We start from the raw sequence: 16,738 nt of genomic DNA, 5'->3' as shown, positions 1-16,738 counted from the left end.
ATCTGCTCGAGTTGGCAATGCACCATCCTGGTAACCACCCATGCAGGCTATACATCAGTACACAACCACGCCCAAGTTGGCCATATATTGATTTGGCCCACGCAGGCAGTGTCTTGACACCAAGTTTGATGGAAATTAATGAGCCTATGCAAGCCTCGGGGGCTACTGTCGGGGGGACAAACCTGGGTACACCAAACATGGTGATTAAGTGGATCCAAAGTGTAATACGAAAGACACTTTGTAAGGAAGAAATAAGGCAAAGGTAGAAAACCCCAAACTGGGCCGACGTAGGGCAAAGTTGGCCCAGTCCAGCTCCAACTCTGCTAACCAAAAGGCCGCAAAACCGACTTTTGGGCCCTCCAGCCGGCATAAGCCCAAAGTCGACGTTGGCCTATTCCAGCTTCACCACTCCGACTTCACCTATTCCAGCTTCATCCACTCCGGCTTCACCCATTCCGGTTTCACCAACATAGAGGCCTTTCCATCGACATAACGCTCCCTATGCCGGTCTTAGGACGCTCCATGCTCAGACCGGTATACTTCTACCTCTACCTATAAGATTGATGACAAGCCAAGGACACCAAGAACAGCGACAAGACATGATTATGAAACGTATATCTCGGTGGTAACCAACTGGTTTGCCGCAGAATTTTGGAAATACCGTCCGAGAAAAACAACCTAGCTTATATCAATCAAGTTCTAGAATTATCCTGATTATCAAAGGTTGCATCGTTTAATTTTTTGCAGGCAATGCTTTACATGTCACATATATATCTTTTTTTCTCGTTAGTAACCTGAAAAGTTGTCTGTGCCGAAATCCCGGAAATAAAAAACCTGGCACATATCAATCAAATTTGTGGATTTAGCTTGATTGTCACTTTACACGTCACGTACATGTATTTTCAATCTCTCGTTAAGATGCACTAAAATAAATTAAGGTGACGTGGTTTAACGTGGTGTCTCTATTAGGTGGGCTGGAGTTGTATAGGTGCAAGGATTAGCTAGCTAGCAACATGTTATGGTTTCGTATACTGTATAAACACTGGAACCAACGCCCTCCAAAGCCGTCTCCGGCGCAGCGGTGGCGGCGGCCATGGTATTCCAACACGGATCTTTGCCGTCCAATGGGTCTAGGACTGGGTTAGCGGAGAGGAGGAGCACCGGAGAGGGGAACGGCCGAAGTACTCGCCGGAGCCGGCTGCTGCGCACATGAGCCCGGCAACGATCATTACTTCATCGCGGAGTGTTGTCTAGCCTTCATCGCGGGCAATGAGACAGTGGTGGCAGCGCATGCCCCGCCATTCGTCATGGATCCCTCTCGCAGTGTCTGCACGGGTAGCTCGTCGGGGATTCATCGTGCGTGCGTGAGGTGCGTCGGTGATATACGGCATTTTCGTTGGGTCTGGCCCATCCGCCTACTCGCGGAGCAAGGGTTGCGGACGTGCGTGTTACACCTTGCTTGTCTATATCACTCAACACACTAGATTCGAGTACAGATACAAGGGTCTAAGCATGAATTTGGGGAGGAAATGGAGCCGGGAGGTGGGAGGAGAGGCCAGCAGGGGAAGGGAACAGAGCCGTCTTCGTATTCTGTTCTTCCATGTCGTTGCCGTGACACCTTCTCCTTCTTTAGTAGCCTAGCGGGTCCATTCATTAGCTGGGAACCGACGGCTTGCTTGGCGGGCTCGATGTGGGCGCTGGGCTGGCCCATCGCCTGGCTCATGTGTCACTGGACCCGTGACAGTGCGGGACATGGAGGGGTCAAACAAGGATGAACACACTTAGCGATTGTCAGGAAACGGAACAAATGTGCATGTAGTAACATATGGACTCTATTGGCTAGATGGCACATGTCCACGTTCCTTTGTTTAGATAACCAAGTCCCTTTTTGACACCACCCATGCAGTAACATGATAAATTCCCTGGCTGGCACGATTCTATTTAAAATACGGACCAGTCCATCTCCTACTGACCCGAGCCCTAATAAGGGATATGTGATCCCACTTTATTTCTTTTGTACGTGACTATGTACATTGAATCATGTGCATATACTACAACGTAATATATTGTCAACTAAATCTCATCCATTATAATTTGGTCCCACAATATAATTAACGTGTAAGATAATTTAGATGATGTGGATCAACGTGGTGCTTTTATTAAAAACCCAGTATATTTTTTGAGAACTCGCAGGAGATCTGCGTGTCATTGTATTAAGCATAAGAAGCGGACCAAGATGTCCCATACAAACACAGAGAGGCCACCACACATGCCGCCCTAAACAAGAAGGGCGTATCTAGTGGACATCTCTTAGCCGTCTACCTCTACACTCACACCAAATCCTCCACTCCTCAAGTACTAAGTGCAACGTAGCATTGATTGTGGAGAACTTCCCATCGAAGACCCTTGCGTTGCGTTCTAGCCAAAGCATGCGCAAGGTAAGCATGATGAGTGTGTTGGCCTTCTTGCTATCCGCCGGCGGGAACCGACTAACCGCCCAGAGCCACCAATCGTTGATGCCATCATCCCCGGCGGGAGCGATGTCAGGGAGTCGTAGCCTAGCCACCAAACCCATCCACACCCCCTGTGCGAAGGAGCAAGAGAGCGAGAGATGGTCTAGTGTCTCGTCGGCGACGCTACATAGGGGGCACAACGTGTGGGTGGGCAAGCCGCGGCGCAGTCTTCGATCCGCCATCCAACAGCGACGCCGCAGCGCTAGCCAGGCATGCAGCTTATACTGTAATGGCGCGAAAGAATCCCAGACCAGATTCGCCCCGGACAGCCCGCACGTCCCATGCCAGAGCACGCGGTAAGCGGACTTAGAGGAGAACTGTCCGTCATTGCTCCATTTCCAGCTGAACCGGTCCTCCACAGCCTCATTTCGCGGCACCTCAGCGATGGCCGCCCAAAGGTGCAAGTATTGCACCACCGCCGCCACGGAGAGCTCACCGGCTATGTCCGCTGCCCAGGCATTCCCTGGCAAGCCTTCCTGAACCGAGCGCTGACGACACACGGCCACCCTGACGAGCTTGACAAGGTCAGGGGCGATAGCCGTGGCTGTGAGGCCGCCGATCCAGGCATCCTCCCAAAAACGGACAGCGGCGCCTGACCCAACATCGATCCGCACCGAGGCGTCAAACAAAGCACGAGCGTCACCGCTGACCCGTACGTCCATGCCCTTCCACGGTTGGGATCCGTCGAACCGCTGCAACCAAAGCCACCTCGTGCGAAGAGCAACATTGAGCCAGCGGAGGTTATGGAGTCCCAACCCACCGAGGGACTTGGGCTGACAAACCAGGTGCCAAGCGACCATGCAGCAACCTCCCCTAGCATCATCCTTTTCGGCCCAGAAAAAACCGCGGCGCAGCTTGTCCACAGCCTTAATGAACCAAGGATCCACATCTAGAGCAAGCAGGTGATAGACAACCGAGGCCGTCATGACGGCTTGTACGTACACCAAGCGCCCTTCCCGCGACATGAGCCTGGCCTTCCAGAACAGGAGCTTGGCCGCGAGCTTATCCAAAATGGCCTGGAGCTCAGCCTTCCTAGGCTTCCGAACGGACAGCGGTAGCCCAAGATAGGAGCAAGGGAGACGCCCAAGAGGGCACGGCAACGACGGCGCCACCACAGCAAGCAAGTCATCGGAGCAACCAATCGGGGCCGCAGAGCTCTTGGCTGGGTTCGCCTTGAGTCCCGAGGCTGCTCCGAAACAGTCTAGGACGCTCCATACTGCCTGAAGGTCCAAGGCCGTTGCCTTGGCGAAGATAACCACATCGTCGGCGTACAACGAGACCCTGCTCTTCAGGCCGAGAGGAGTGAGGTCAGAAAGCACACCCACTCGCTCGGCAACCCGAAGCATGGCCGAAAGGACGTCCATGGCAATGACGAATAGCAAAGGGGAGATGGGATCTCCCTGCCGGAGCCCACGGCCATGCCGAAACGCTCCACCCCCACAGCCGTTCACCATGGCGCATGTGCTGGCCGTGCGCAGAAGCATAGCGATCCACCGTAACCACCGAGGACCAAAGCCCCTCTGCCTGAGAACCTCAAAGAGGAAGGGCCAAGAGATACTGTCGAAAGCCTTGGCCACATCGACCTTGAGCAGAAAGGAGGGGATCTTCCTTGAGTGCAGGAGCTTGGCGGAATTCCTGACAAGGAGGAAGTTGTCCTGGATGCAACGACCACGAATGAATGCCGACTGATTCGAATCCACAAGCTCAGGCATCCGCGGTGCCAGCCTACGCGCCAGAACCTTGGTGAGGAGGCGCGCGAAGCTGTGCACAAGGCTGATCGGCCTGAAGTCCTTGAGGTCGACCGCCCCTTCCTTCTTGGGCAGCAAGGTAATCAGGGCCTCATTCAGACCCTCGAAACCTTGGTCCCTACCAAGCCAGACCTCGCGCAGAGCAGCCAACACATCCACTTTGATAATCGGCCAGCAATGCCGATAGAACTCCCAAGAGAAACCATCCGGCCCGGGGGACTTGTTGGTGGGCATGGCGCGGATGGCCTCCCAAACCTCGGCCTCCGAGAACTGACCCTCCAGAGCTGACAAATCCAGGGGCTGGAGGCCCAAGGCCTGGAGAGACACACCAAAGTCCCTTGGCTGCGCCGTCCCAAGCAACTGGACGAAGTAATCAGTGGCCAGCTCCACCTTGCCCGGTAAATCAGTGACCACCTGTTCCCCAGAACGCAGCGCGGTGATGTTGTTGTGGCTCCGCCTTGCTGATGCCATGATGCGAAAGAACTTGGAGGACGCATCCCCCTCTGCAATCCCAGCCACCCGAGCACGCTGTCTAGAGATGGTGCGCTCCAGCGATGCGAGACCCAGAACCTTGAGCTTCAACCCACGGCGAAGGTCACGCTCCTCCACGGATAGTTGGTGCCCCTCTTGTGCCACGTCAAGGCGTGAAACAACCTCATTGGCAACAAGAATGAGGTCACGGATGGAGCCAACCTTGCGCTGACTCCAACTCTGCAGGCCACGGCTGGTTCGCCGAAGCTTGAAATCCAGCATACGTAACGGGTCCGCAGGCATATCACCAGAGGGGTCATCCCAAAGACCCTTTTACCACATCTGCAAAGCCCTCGAGCTTCAACCAAAACCGCTCGAAACGAAACCGTCGGCCAACGAACGATTGCGCCATCGTGGTCAAGAGGATAGGGCAATGATCCGAGAGGGAAGAGGACACGGCCGAGAGCGACGCCTCGGGGTACAACTCATTCCATTCTACGGACGCAAACCACCGGTCCAGCTTGACCAGCGTGGGGGAGGCGCGCTCGTTACTCCACGTGAATCTGCGCCCAAGCAAAGGCGCCTCACGGAGCTCCAGGTCATTAACACAGCGGCGGAACATGCCCATAGAGCGCCGGTCCACAACGGGGGTGTTCTTGTCGCAAGTTGCCAAGATCAGGTTGAAATCACCCGCAATGGCCCAAGGCCCGATACAAGTGACTCGCAGCTGCCGGAGCTCATCCAAGAAGACCGGCTTGAGGTCCGCAGCGTTAGGCCCATAAACAGAGGTCAGCCACCAAGAGGAGCCACCAGGGCAACATAGCTGGACTGACACAGAGAACCTGTCGACGCGACTAGAGAGCACTCGAACAGATTAGGACACCCAAGCAACCAGAACCCCACCGGCAGAACCAACAGCAGGCAAGTAGGCGAACCCGTCAAAGCGGGGTCCAAAACACTCCACTATATCAAAGGCGGATACAGCGTGAAGCTTTGTCTCAGAGATACACACGAGACTAGCCCTAGCGTTGTTGTGGCTCCGCCTTGCTGATGCCATGATGCGAAAGAACTTGGAGGACGCATCCCCCTCTGCAATCCCAGCCACCCGAGCACGCTGTCTAGAGATGGTGCGCTCCAGCGATGCGAGACCCAGAACCTTGAGCTTCAACCCACGGCGAAGGTCACGCTCCTCCACGGATAGTTGGCGCCCCTCTTGTGCCACGTCAAGGCGTGAAACAACCTCATTGGCAACAAGAATGAGGTCACGGATGGAGCCAACCTTGCGCTGACTCCAACTCTGCAGGCCACGGCTGGTTCGCCGAAGCTTGAAATCCAGCCTACGTAACGGGTCCGCAGGCATATCACCAGAGGGGTCATCCCAAAGACCCTTTACCACATCTGCAAAGCCCTCGAGCTTCAACCAAAACCGCTCGAAACGAAACCGTCGGCCAACGAACGATTGCGCCATCGTGGTCAAGAGGATAGGGCAATGATCCGAGAGGGAAGAGGACACGGCCGAGAGCGACGCCTCGGGGTACAACTCATTCCATTCTACGGAAGCAAACCACCGGTCCAGCTTGACCAGCGTGGGGGAGGCGCGCTCGTTACTCCACGTGAATCTGCGCCCAAGCAAAGGCGCCTCACGGAGCTCCAGGTCATTAACACAGCGGTGGAACATGCCCATAGAGCGCCGGTCCACAACGGGGGTGTTCTTGTCGCAAGCTGCCAAGATCAGGTTGAAATCACCCGCAATGGCCCAAGGCCCGATACAAGTGACTCGCAGCTGCCGGAGCTCATCCAAGAAGACCGGCTTGAGGTCCGCAGCGTTAGGCCCATAAACAGAGATCAGCCACCAAGAGGAGCCACCGGGGCAACATAGCTGGACCGACACATAGAACCTGTCGACGCGACTAGAGAGCACTCGAACAGATTGGGACACCCAAGCAACCAGAACCCCACCGGCAGAACCAACAGCAGGCAAGTAGGCGAACCCGTCAAAGCGGGGTCCAAAACACTCCACTATATCAAAGGCGGATACAGCGTGAAGCTTTGTCTCAGAGATACACACGAGACTAGCCCTAGCGTCAGTCACCGCAACCTTAACAGCTGCCCGCCGCGCCGGGTTATTGAGACCCCGGGCATTCCACACAGCAAAGCTAGTACATTGTTCTCCTTCCATAGACGAGTTCTACGAAAGGCAACCACACGGGCGCAGCGCTGCACTAGACAGGTAAGTAGATTTCAGGAAAATCGTGAAGTAAAGACCTGGTATAGGCATCAACTTACCAGGGCTTTGTTGAATGTGTATCTATTGTCGTAACGCAGACCGAACCCTCCGTGCAGTCTATGATCTACAGAAACCGTAGTTTGTAAAGTAATTCACCACAGGCAAGCAAGATTCATGGAAGATAGACATACCTTGATTCTCGGTTTGGCCGGCTGCTGGATAATAAACACAATAAGCACCCGTACCAGTAAGCAAACAAAGCAACAAATATCAGAAGTTATACCTATAGCATGTCAAATTAAATTTAGTTTGCCTATAACACAGAACGGACCTGAAAGGTTGACGTGTTACCAGCAGTCGTTATTGTTGTTTCGTGCACCCTACCTCTATTGTCAGTTACATGGAGTGGGTAAGAGATCGATTTGCTTTCCAGGATATCCCGCATCTCATTCTCATTGCAAATGCAAGGGCACAACTACGTACAAGACGATTCCAAAAGAGCTGTTAATTAGCGTACATGCACATACAGACAGAAGTACATAAATTTTTTCTATACCAACATCACATGTATACGTTTTACAGCTTCTGCCTGGAAATTTGTACTAGAGAAACATAAATAAATTAGTTCCATCTTTGCACAGGGGAAGCAACCGTCTTTTACCGTTGGCCGCTGCTTGCCATACGACTTTACTATCATGGAAAAAGAATCGTGGTGTTTCAGCTCCTTTGTCCATCTAATTCAGAAATCTGGGTTTTAGTTTTGTTGTTTTAGGTAGCTTATCGATGTAGAAGAAATCTGGGTATTGATTTGGCTGTATTGCCTCACAATCGCAGTGTACAATGGGCCAGCCACGTCTACACCACTTTAACAGGGTTGTCCTCATTTACTCCTTCCGTCCGTGAATAAGTGTACATTTTCTTTTTTGGGAAGTCGAATATTTTGAATTTTGACCAATTGTTTGCACAAAAGTAGCAACATATGTGACATTAAATTACTATATTATTAAACTAAATGTCAAGATTAATCTAGCGATATTAATTTGGAGTCATAAATGTTGTTACTTTTTCTAAAAAACTGGTCAAAATAAATAAAGCTTGACTTAAGATATGTCTTAACGTACACTTATTCGTGGACGGAGGGAGTATCATGTAACGTGTGTGTGCTATGTTACCTATGCATAAATAATTCTGGAGTCTAAAATACTGATGGGAAGACAACACTAGCATTAACCTCCATATGATGATCATTTCACTGGTAGAAAAAGGGCCTTTAGTCCCGGTTCACAACGGGCTTTAGTCTCGGTTGTGCAACCAGGACTAAAGGGTCGCGGCTAAAGCCCCCTCCCCAACCGGGACTAAAGGCCCCGCCACGTGGGCGGCTGGCGTGCTAGGGGCGAAGGACCTTTAGTCCCGGTTTGCCACACGAACCGGGACTAAAGGCTATTTTCGTTAATTTTTTTTAATTCATTTGGATTTCTAATTATTTTTCACTCCCTATTTTTTTTCTATTTTTTCACAATTTCTATTATTTCAGTTATTTGCATAGTTTAGTCTATCTCTAACTACACTTATCTCTAGTCAAATTATTTACTCTTAGTCAAACTTCCCGCTCGGTCACCCATCCTCCCACTACTCTAGCACTAGCACGCTTAACTTCCAAGTTCCTTCCCGTCCCGCATCCAAGTGCTTCGCGCGCATGTATGTGATACTAGTATCATATCAATCCTATTAACATGTTGATCGATGTCACATTTTTTTATTGTTTGAATTTTAAATAAATCTTTTAATAAACAAAAGTAATGATGTAATGATAATTTTGAATAAATAAATAAACATTAACTTTTTAATTTGTATTATTTCTAAATTTTTTAATTTTTTAATTTTTTAAATATTTATTTTTTTGCCAACCTAAAAATTTGAAAATCTAAAAATTGTGTAAAAGTAATAGTAATCTTTATGCAGGATGCAATTATTAATTTTAATTTTTTAAAAAATTTAAAAAATATATAATCCGTAATTTATAGCAAAAACTAAAATCTTCCTGCTTTCATATTTTCATTTGGAATTTTGAGAATCTAAAAATTGGCTAACCGGGTAAACCCCGGTGAATTCGGATGTAACTTTTTCCCACGATCATTTTGATATATTATACGTTTTTTTTCGACGTCGTATGCAAAAGTTAATGCGATGGTACCATTTTTCAAACCATTTTTGCAAAAAAAGTGAAAATTCAAATTTGTTAATTTTCCCTAATAGTATGTTGCATAACATACAAAAATCTGAAAACATTTTATTTTTTGAATTTTCTACCATTTTCTTTTCTATTTTATAGTGTTAAAAAAGGCGATCCAGGGGGGTGAAGGGGCGTGGGGAGTAAAAAACCTGGAGACACCTTTAGTCCCGGTTGGGGACACCAACCGCGACTAAAGGGTACCCTTTAGTCCCGGTTGGTGTCCCCAACCGCGACTAAAGGTGTCTGCGCCGGTCGCAGCCCACCGTGGTCTTTTAGTCCCGGTTGGTGGAGCATTAGTCGCGGGTCGGCTCCCGAACCGTGACTAAAGACCCCTTTAGTCGCGGTTCGAATATTTCCGGGACTAATGGGCCTGGACGGAAGCCTCTTTTTCTACTAGTGTTTGCACATGAGAGCCAGATCAAATATCCTTCTTATGTGCTATATATTGGTACTCCCTCTACATCGGTTTACTATTTATACGTGTATGCTTAGGTTGTCAATTTGATCAACTTGACATGAGTTATATATTACAAACAAAAAATCAAATTAATAACCTACAAATACGCGCATGATTAATAAACCGATATAGACAGAGTATAAAGTAAGGAGTAAGGTACTAAAATGGGATTGTCAGTTTGATACCATGCCAACTGAGGTACACATGACCATAAATAACAACACAAAACACACTCTACTATGTGTGGTGGACATCACTACCATTGTGGTCACTTTTTTGTTAATATAGTGATAAAAAAGTCACTATATTGTCTCGTCTCACGTGTACACAATTATCCGATATGGGATTTTTTTTAGAAATAATGTCATTAGAGATCACACCTGGTGGTCTGAGCCATTTCTTAATGCATCAAAAATCTGGATTAGATACTCTGTCTGATTCAGGTTACTGACGATTGCCCCAATACTTGGTCTTTTTCGTCGATCAGTCTCAACACAACTTAGAGCTATTTCGATGCACCTCCTTGCTTGTATAGAATACGCATGTGGCCCTTGTAGCCTATTCATCCAGTCCATGTGTATCTAAAATTTAAAACAACAACCAACTCATAAATGTGTAACATTGATATCGATAAAAGGCAACACTTTGTCTTACGAGATCAACAAACTGTTGGGGAGACATTTCAGCACTTCTGAAGTAGCCTTCTCGTCCGGCCATTATCTTTATGATCAAGACACCCAAACTGAATATATCAAACTTAATTGAGATTAAACCTTCGTTTATGTACTCTGGTGGTATGTACCCACTGCACGAGAAACCATATATATTAATATATGTGATACTAATCGGACAATGCTGCCCCTATCATATAGAAAATGTAAGTTCACATGAAAAATATTGGCTTACAGTGTTCCAAGACCACTGTTTGTCTTTCTTGTTTTTTCTTCTAAGAACAACCTTGACACGCCGAAATCAGCGATTTTTGGTGACATGTTCTCGTCCAACAATACATTGGCTGGTTTCAAATCTAAATGATACATAGGATCAGGTTTTAGTTTCTCGTGAAGGTATTCCAAGCCCTTGCATATCCCCTTAATTATCCCATAGCGTGTATGCCAATTACATGCATTAGATTCATCTGCATCAACATAAAGAGTACCCACAAGTTTGTGGGGGTAAAATTAATTAAGTATTAACTTACTGCCCCCCTAATATAAGTAGAGCAGCACGTATCATACCATAAATAAAAGTCTCAAGGCTTCCGTTGCAAAGATACTCGAAGCAAAGCATCCTCCTAGCCTTTTCAGCAAAAACCATCCTTCCATTGTAAGGTACATATTCTCCCGTGGTTTCATTGCAAGAGCCAACTAACCGGACTACATTTTTGTGCTCAAGAATTGCAAGGTTGCGATACTCTTTTTCAAATTGCTCATCATTAAGGTCTAAGACGTCTTTAAGCACCTTCACAACAATCTTCACTCCATCTTTATGCTCTCCCTATTAAACATCTCACATGCATAAAGAAGAAAATAGTATATGAATGATGTAATCGACCCGATACATATGTATTCCCCATGTACTAAATCCTAGTATAACCGAAAATGTAGCCTACCGAGACCATGGGAGCCACCTCGTGATCTTCTGTGTTTTTATATAGAGGCTTGGCGTAATGCTTTTGACTACAACATCTAATTCCAACCTTACCTCACAAACCAATACTAATTCTAACATAAACCACAAAAGAGTAGACAAAGTTAATATTGGAGTGAATGATATGATGTTCAATGTATATATGAAGTGCGAGAGTCAACTCATATGCATATGGAAATGCCTTATCTAACTGTAGGAAATTGTTGGTAAAATTACTAAATAATACATAATGTCTTCAATCATACCAGATAAACATCTCCGTATGCACCCCCTCCAAGTTTCCGGTGCTTAGAGAAACCATCTGTAATTTCTTCTAATAAATGGAGGGACATAAGTTTGGGAACCCAGGTGGCGTTGTCCATGTTACTACCTTCTCTGATAAAAAAATTGAAAAGATATGCTACCTAAGAAAATGGCTAAATGTAGATACACGCAGAAGCAGGTAGAGACACTTGACCGGTGAAAATTGAGCACATGGAACACATGATATTAGTAGAGCATAGCTAACCTAATTGGTAGTCCTCTTTCACACATTCTAATCAGTGCATAAAATATAGTAATACCATCCTCCTATTTCGCAGTGCAGTGCCAGCGAGCAGAGCCGCTGGTGGATGCATTCCATAGTAATGGCATCACCGGCGGCCCGACCAATTTTGAACATCAAAAGTGTCCGTTTTAATTTGTTTGGGCTAGGTTGCGGGCACAAAATCGGAGAAACCTGAGTAATTGTCCGTTTGGTTCAGGGCATAAATCTTTTTTCCGATAATTTCTATTGCTAGAAAGTTTAATTTACATAGGGCGAAAAAAGGGAAAACATGACTAAAACAAATAAAACCCCAGCTAAGTAGTTTTTTTTTGAGGAATTCTTGCCAAGTAGGGTTCACACCATGGCTGCCTAGTCGTCGTTGCCGAAGACCGGCCGCTCCCATGCCCAGGGCTAGAATGGCGCTGGAAGAGGTCCAACTGCTGGCACGGGAAGACGTGCATCTGGTGGTGGCAGAGGTGTTGGTGCGGGAGGCGCTGGCAGCGCGTGTAGGAGAGACCCCAGGTGTCACTGGTCAGCCATGCGCCAGCGCGGACTCCCACAGCTGGCTAGCAAGGCCCTGCCACTTGGCGAGCTCGGTCTAGGCCATTGCCAGCTTGAAGGCCTCCTCCTCATTTAGCTCTAGCGGCTAGAACTCTAAGTTGACGATGGGTAGATCGGGCTGGCCCTCACCGTTGCCCTCGCCGTCTTCATCTTTGTGCTCGGAGCCGTCGTCGAAGAGGCCATTGACTAATTGACGGTGAGGTAGGCAATGTCGCCTAGGTACCCCCGCTCGGCGTCGCGGGTTGAACTCCCCCGAGCTGAACGTGTCCCAGTTGTAACTGTCCAACATGAAAGCTGGGTCCTCCCACAGATCAGGTGGAGAGATGAACAGGCAGCGGCGGATCTCATTGTGCCGCTCACGTCCCTCCCACGACGCCACGGGCACCATCCGAGAGTTCAGCAGCCAACCCGTGGGGAGGTTGACGTCTAGCCACAGCACGGGTCGGCCCAAGTCGTAGATCTCGCGTGCGTAGTCGACCTGAACATACCGCGGTTCCGCTCCTTCTTATGGCCTCCGCGTGACGAGCCGGCCTCATGGCCGTTCTTCGTCTTGGGGAACGGTCAAGACTTCGCAATTGAATCTTTTTTATAGAAGGCAATCATCATAATCATCCTAATCCTGAGTGAAATTGGAAGTGTAAAATGTGACTGATGTATTATAGTTGGAGAAGGAATAGTTGCGAACTTTGGTATTTGGTCATCCATCTGATAATCGCAGTGAATGAATACATGATTTCACCTGACTAGCTCGCATATGAACAGACATCAAACCTGACACACCTCTTGTTAGACATGTTAGCTGGTATTCCAAGATTGTTGTTGCAGCGTTGTTTGTGACAACAACTGGATTGGAAGAAGAGCGGCTTGCTGTTTGTTGTCCAGATTTCAGGGCACTTTAAGGGCATCTCTAGCGGGCCAACCCCAATTGGCGACCTAAATGGTTCGTTTTTATCCGTTTCGGTTGGCCCACTGACATGTTGGGGGTGGCGGTCAGTTTTGGTTGGGTTGTGAGTATAGCGGCCCGACCCACATTGCCCCCCCCCCCCCCCCCCCCCCCCCCCCCCCCCGTCGGCTGTCAAGGATAACGATCTGCCTTTAATAGCGATGCGACGCTAATGGCAATCGCGCACGGTAGCCCCGGTTTCCCGCCTGCACTCGTTTGGTGTTTCCCGCCGTGGCCGGAAAAAAATTCACGCGCCCGGCAGACGGCTATAAAGAACACCCGCTGGCTCGGCGAGGAGCCCCACCCTTAATCGACAGCAAAATCCATCCATGCCTCGCCGGAACATCGTCAACTGGAATCGCATCAGGGAGATGTGCATAGCCAGTTTCCCACTGAGATCTGACAAGGAGGTCGATATCATGGCCACGGAGATGGCCCGTGTACAGGCGGAGGACGAGGTGGCCGCCTTCGAGCACGAAGCCGAGGTGGCTCAGCAGGCGCTGGCGGAGGTGGTCGAAGCGGCGGCGTGACAAGCGGAGCAGGCGCTGGAGCAGGCGGAGGCCGCGGTGGCCAAGGAGGCCGCCACTGCAGCCCTGCGTGTGATACGCCACGAGGCGGCCATGGCGATGGAGGAGGCTGTGGCGCGCGGCGCTGCTACCATCGCAGTGCGTGAGCGTCACCACACCGCCGTGGCGCGCAGGGAGGCGACTGAGGCGGCGGAAATCGACGCCGCCTCCAAGGCCATTCGGGACGCCATGGCGGCGCGCATGGTGACGGCGGCGCACATGGAGGCGGCGGAGCAGGCGGCGCGCGAGAAGGCCGACCGCGATGCCGACGATGCAGAGAAGGAGGACCGCGTTGCGGAGGCGGTGGCCGTAGCTATGGCTTGGAGTCTATTGGGCAAAGACATGGAAGAGAAGGAGGATGTCCTCTAGCAGGTGCAGAGAGCGCACTGCAGGTCCGCCGCAAGATACCACGACCATCAGGAGCGCACCGCCGAAGCTTCCACGGCGCAGCAGGCAAGGGAGGTGGTTGCGGCAGCCGCAACAGAGACGGAGCGACTCACTGAGGAGGAGCGCACAAAGCATTTGGCGGCCGAGCTCGATGCCGCCTTAGTCCGCCGTGAGGAGGAACGCCACCGGGCGGAGCGCCGCTGCTCCGTCGCTACGCCACGACATGGCAAGAACAAGCCATCTAGGCTGCACGGGCGGCCATCGATAGCGACGGACTAGGCGGCGGAGAGGAGTAGACGTGCAGGGGCCAACGTATTGGCAGTCTCTTTTATTATTTTTGGTTAGATTAGATGCGAACCTTTTTGTAACTTGTTGTCGAAACCTAATGAATCACTAAACTAGTATAATGCCTCACTTACAAGCCGGACCCAAGGGTGGACGGGAGGACAAGCGCGCGGTGCGCGCAACATCTGCGCCGACGCATCTGCTCCCCAAATTTAGTTTACGAATGGATCGAGAAAGACGGGTCGGTCCGTTTGGGTAGCCCGCTGGAGCATGCACGTCCGGTCCGCCTGTTCGCGTGGACCGATCGAACATGCCAGAACCCGATGGGTCGGCCCGGTGAAGATGCCCTAACACTGCACCAAAAAGATAGACTGAAGGAATCCAGATATCTTATTTGTTTGTCGAATTTACTCTAAATACCACCCTTCCGATTAAATTTAGATCTCTTGCTAAATACTCTCTTCGTTGCAAATTAATTAGCTTAGATTTGTTTAGATTTACATGTATCTATATGCATTTTAGCGTGTTTACATATGCGGATCTAGAGAAATATGTGACAATTTATTTGCAAGGGAGGTAGTACATGATGATGTCTCCGTGCTCAGCTACTTTTCTGTTTACGTGTCCTATGTGTGCGGTGTTTTGATATTACTAAAAATATATGTTTTTGAGAACCAACTTATGGTCGGATGGTTAGGAAGGTGGCACCCTAGCCCACCAGGTATCAAAAGTCAGGTTTGACACTGCTTTGCTTTCTCATAAAGTCGGAATATTATTTAGTGGGAGGCAAAACATCTATGGTGACTTGGTCAATCTCAAGATCCGCCGGATAACTTTTTTGGACTAAGTCTCTCGGATGTGCTCATAGAGACACAATGTATGTATGTGGTGACTTCGTCCATCTCAAGACTCGTTGGACAAGTTTTTTCGACTCAGTCTCTCGGAGATGCTAATAGAGACATGGTGTACATATGTGATGACTTCGTCACTTTTAAGATCCACTGGACCAGAGGTGAGTGTACGTATATATGACCATCTATGATTTCGCCAAAAATGCATATTCCGTTCCATTTTGTGTACGTAAAGTTAATGTACTTGGGCTCGCTGCTACCTTGTTACAGCTTGAGAGCAATAGAAACCACAAAGAGTTAAGAAGACACGTTGCTAGCGAAAGATATTGAACCCAGGAGTAGATACCCCTGGTTGAATAAAGAAATAAAAAGTAGTACACCATTTTTTTTAAATTAACTTTTTGTACAGTGAACATGAACAATTGTTCTAGCTACACACCAAAAATTACCGAGAAAAAGATAGGTGCAGGGGTCTGTGTCAAAAGATAAAATACGGTGATGTTTAGAACACCTGGATTTGTTGCTTACATGACTTCGATTTTTCTTTTTTTCACATACCACTACATATGTCTTTTTTTGTAGTTATTTGGTGTGCAATTAGAACACGTCATGTTCATTGTACATAATTTTAAGATTTTTTAAAATTTATTTGCTATTTTATTCGGGTTCAGAAATGCCTTGTCCGTTGCTAGACCTAATAGGCATCCATGTACATACTGGCACCCACAACCCGGATGGTCGACTGCCTATTTTTCAGTTGAATGGTCGCCCAGGATGCACAGTACCATGCTCTAGCGATCAAAGTATGAAATTCAACAGCAGAATGGCATCGTGCATGTCAAAAAGTTTAACTGCAAAAGACCGGCGAGTTGGCTCAGGATAAATAACTCTGAACTTCGGACCAGATGTTGGTTTCGTTGATTTAATCAATGAAACCGGCGAGGTTCTCCCTGTCGACCTAAAATAAAAAGTTTAACTGCAAATGACCGGCGAGGTGGCGCGAAAAGGCGCACCCAATCCTTAGTCCAGGAACAAAACGAAGTTCAGATAGTCTCACACAACTATACGATAGCTAGAAGGCCAGATCTAACAACTCGCCGGAGACAGATTGGTTGCCGCAGAAATGTTGGAAAAAAAAAGAAGAAGTCCGCATTTGCTTGAGAAACTAGAAAGAATATGGGAGGAGGAAAGAAGCATGGATCTAAACAGCTTGTAGGCAAGAGAGCGAACCTGAAGCTGAAGAGGGCTGCAGGAAGAAGCAATGGCCGTTAGGAACCGAATGAGCACGCACCATGCATCTTGGTGTTGGGCTAAGAAGGA

The 16,738-nt window shown here is 48.8% G+C and overlaps 1 protein-coding gene across 1 annotated transcript; it reads right to left on the bottom strand.

The window, feature by feature from the left end:
* Positions 1-10,008: 10,008 nt before the first annotated feature.
* Positions 10,009-16,679, bottom strand: LOC139830951 (cysteine-rich receptor-like protein kinase 26). Its single transcript, XM_071819712.1, has 6 exons — positions 16,649-16,679; positions 11,545-11,674; positions 10,888-11,146; positions 10,556-10,787; positions 10,304-10,454; positions 10,009-10,230 (listed from the first exon to the last, which is right to left on the bottom strand). The coding sequence occupies exons 2-6, from the start codon at positions 11,659-11,661 to the stop codon at positions 10,024-10,026; spliced, it is 966 nt and encodes a 321-aa protein (XP_071675813.1). The 5' UTR covers positions 11,662-11,674; positions 16,649-16,679; the 3' UTR covers positions 10,009-10,023.
* Between the last annotated feature and the right edge of the window lie 59 nt (positions 16,680-16,738).

This window comes from Lolium perenne, chromosome 5 (assembly GCF_019359855.2).
Source record: "Lolium perenne isolate Kyuss_39 chromosome 5, Kyuss_2.0, whole genome shotgun sequence".
NCBI lineage: Eukaryota > Viridiplantae > Streptophyta > Magnoliopsida > Poales > Poaceae > Lolium > Lolium perenne.
The sequence above is the reverse complement of the archived record's forward strand: the minus strand, read 5'-3'. Positions and strand labels throughout refer to the sequence as shown.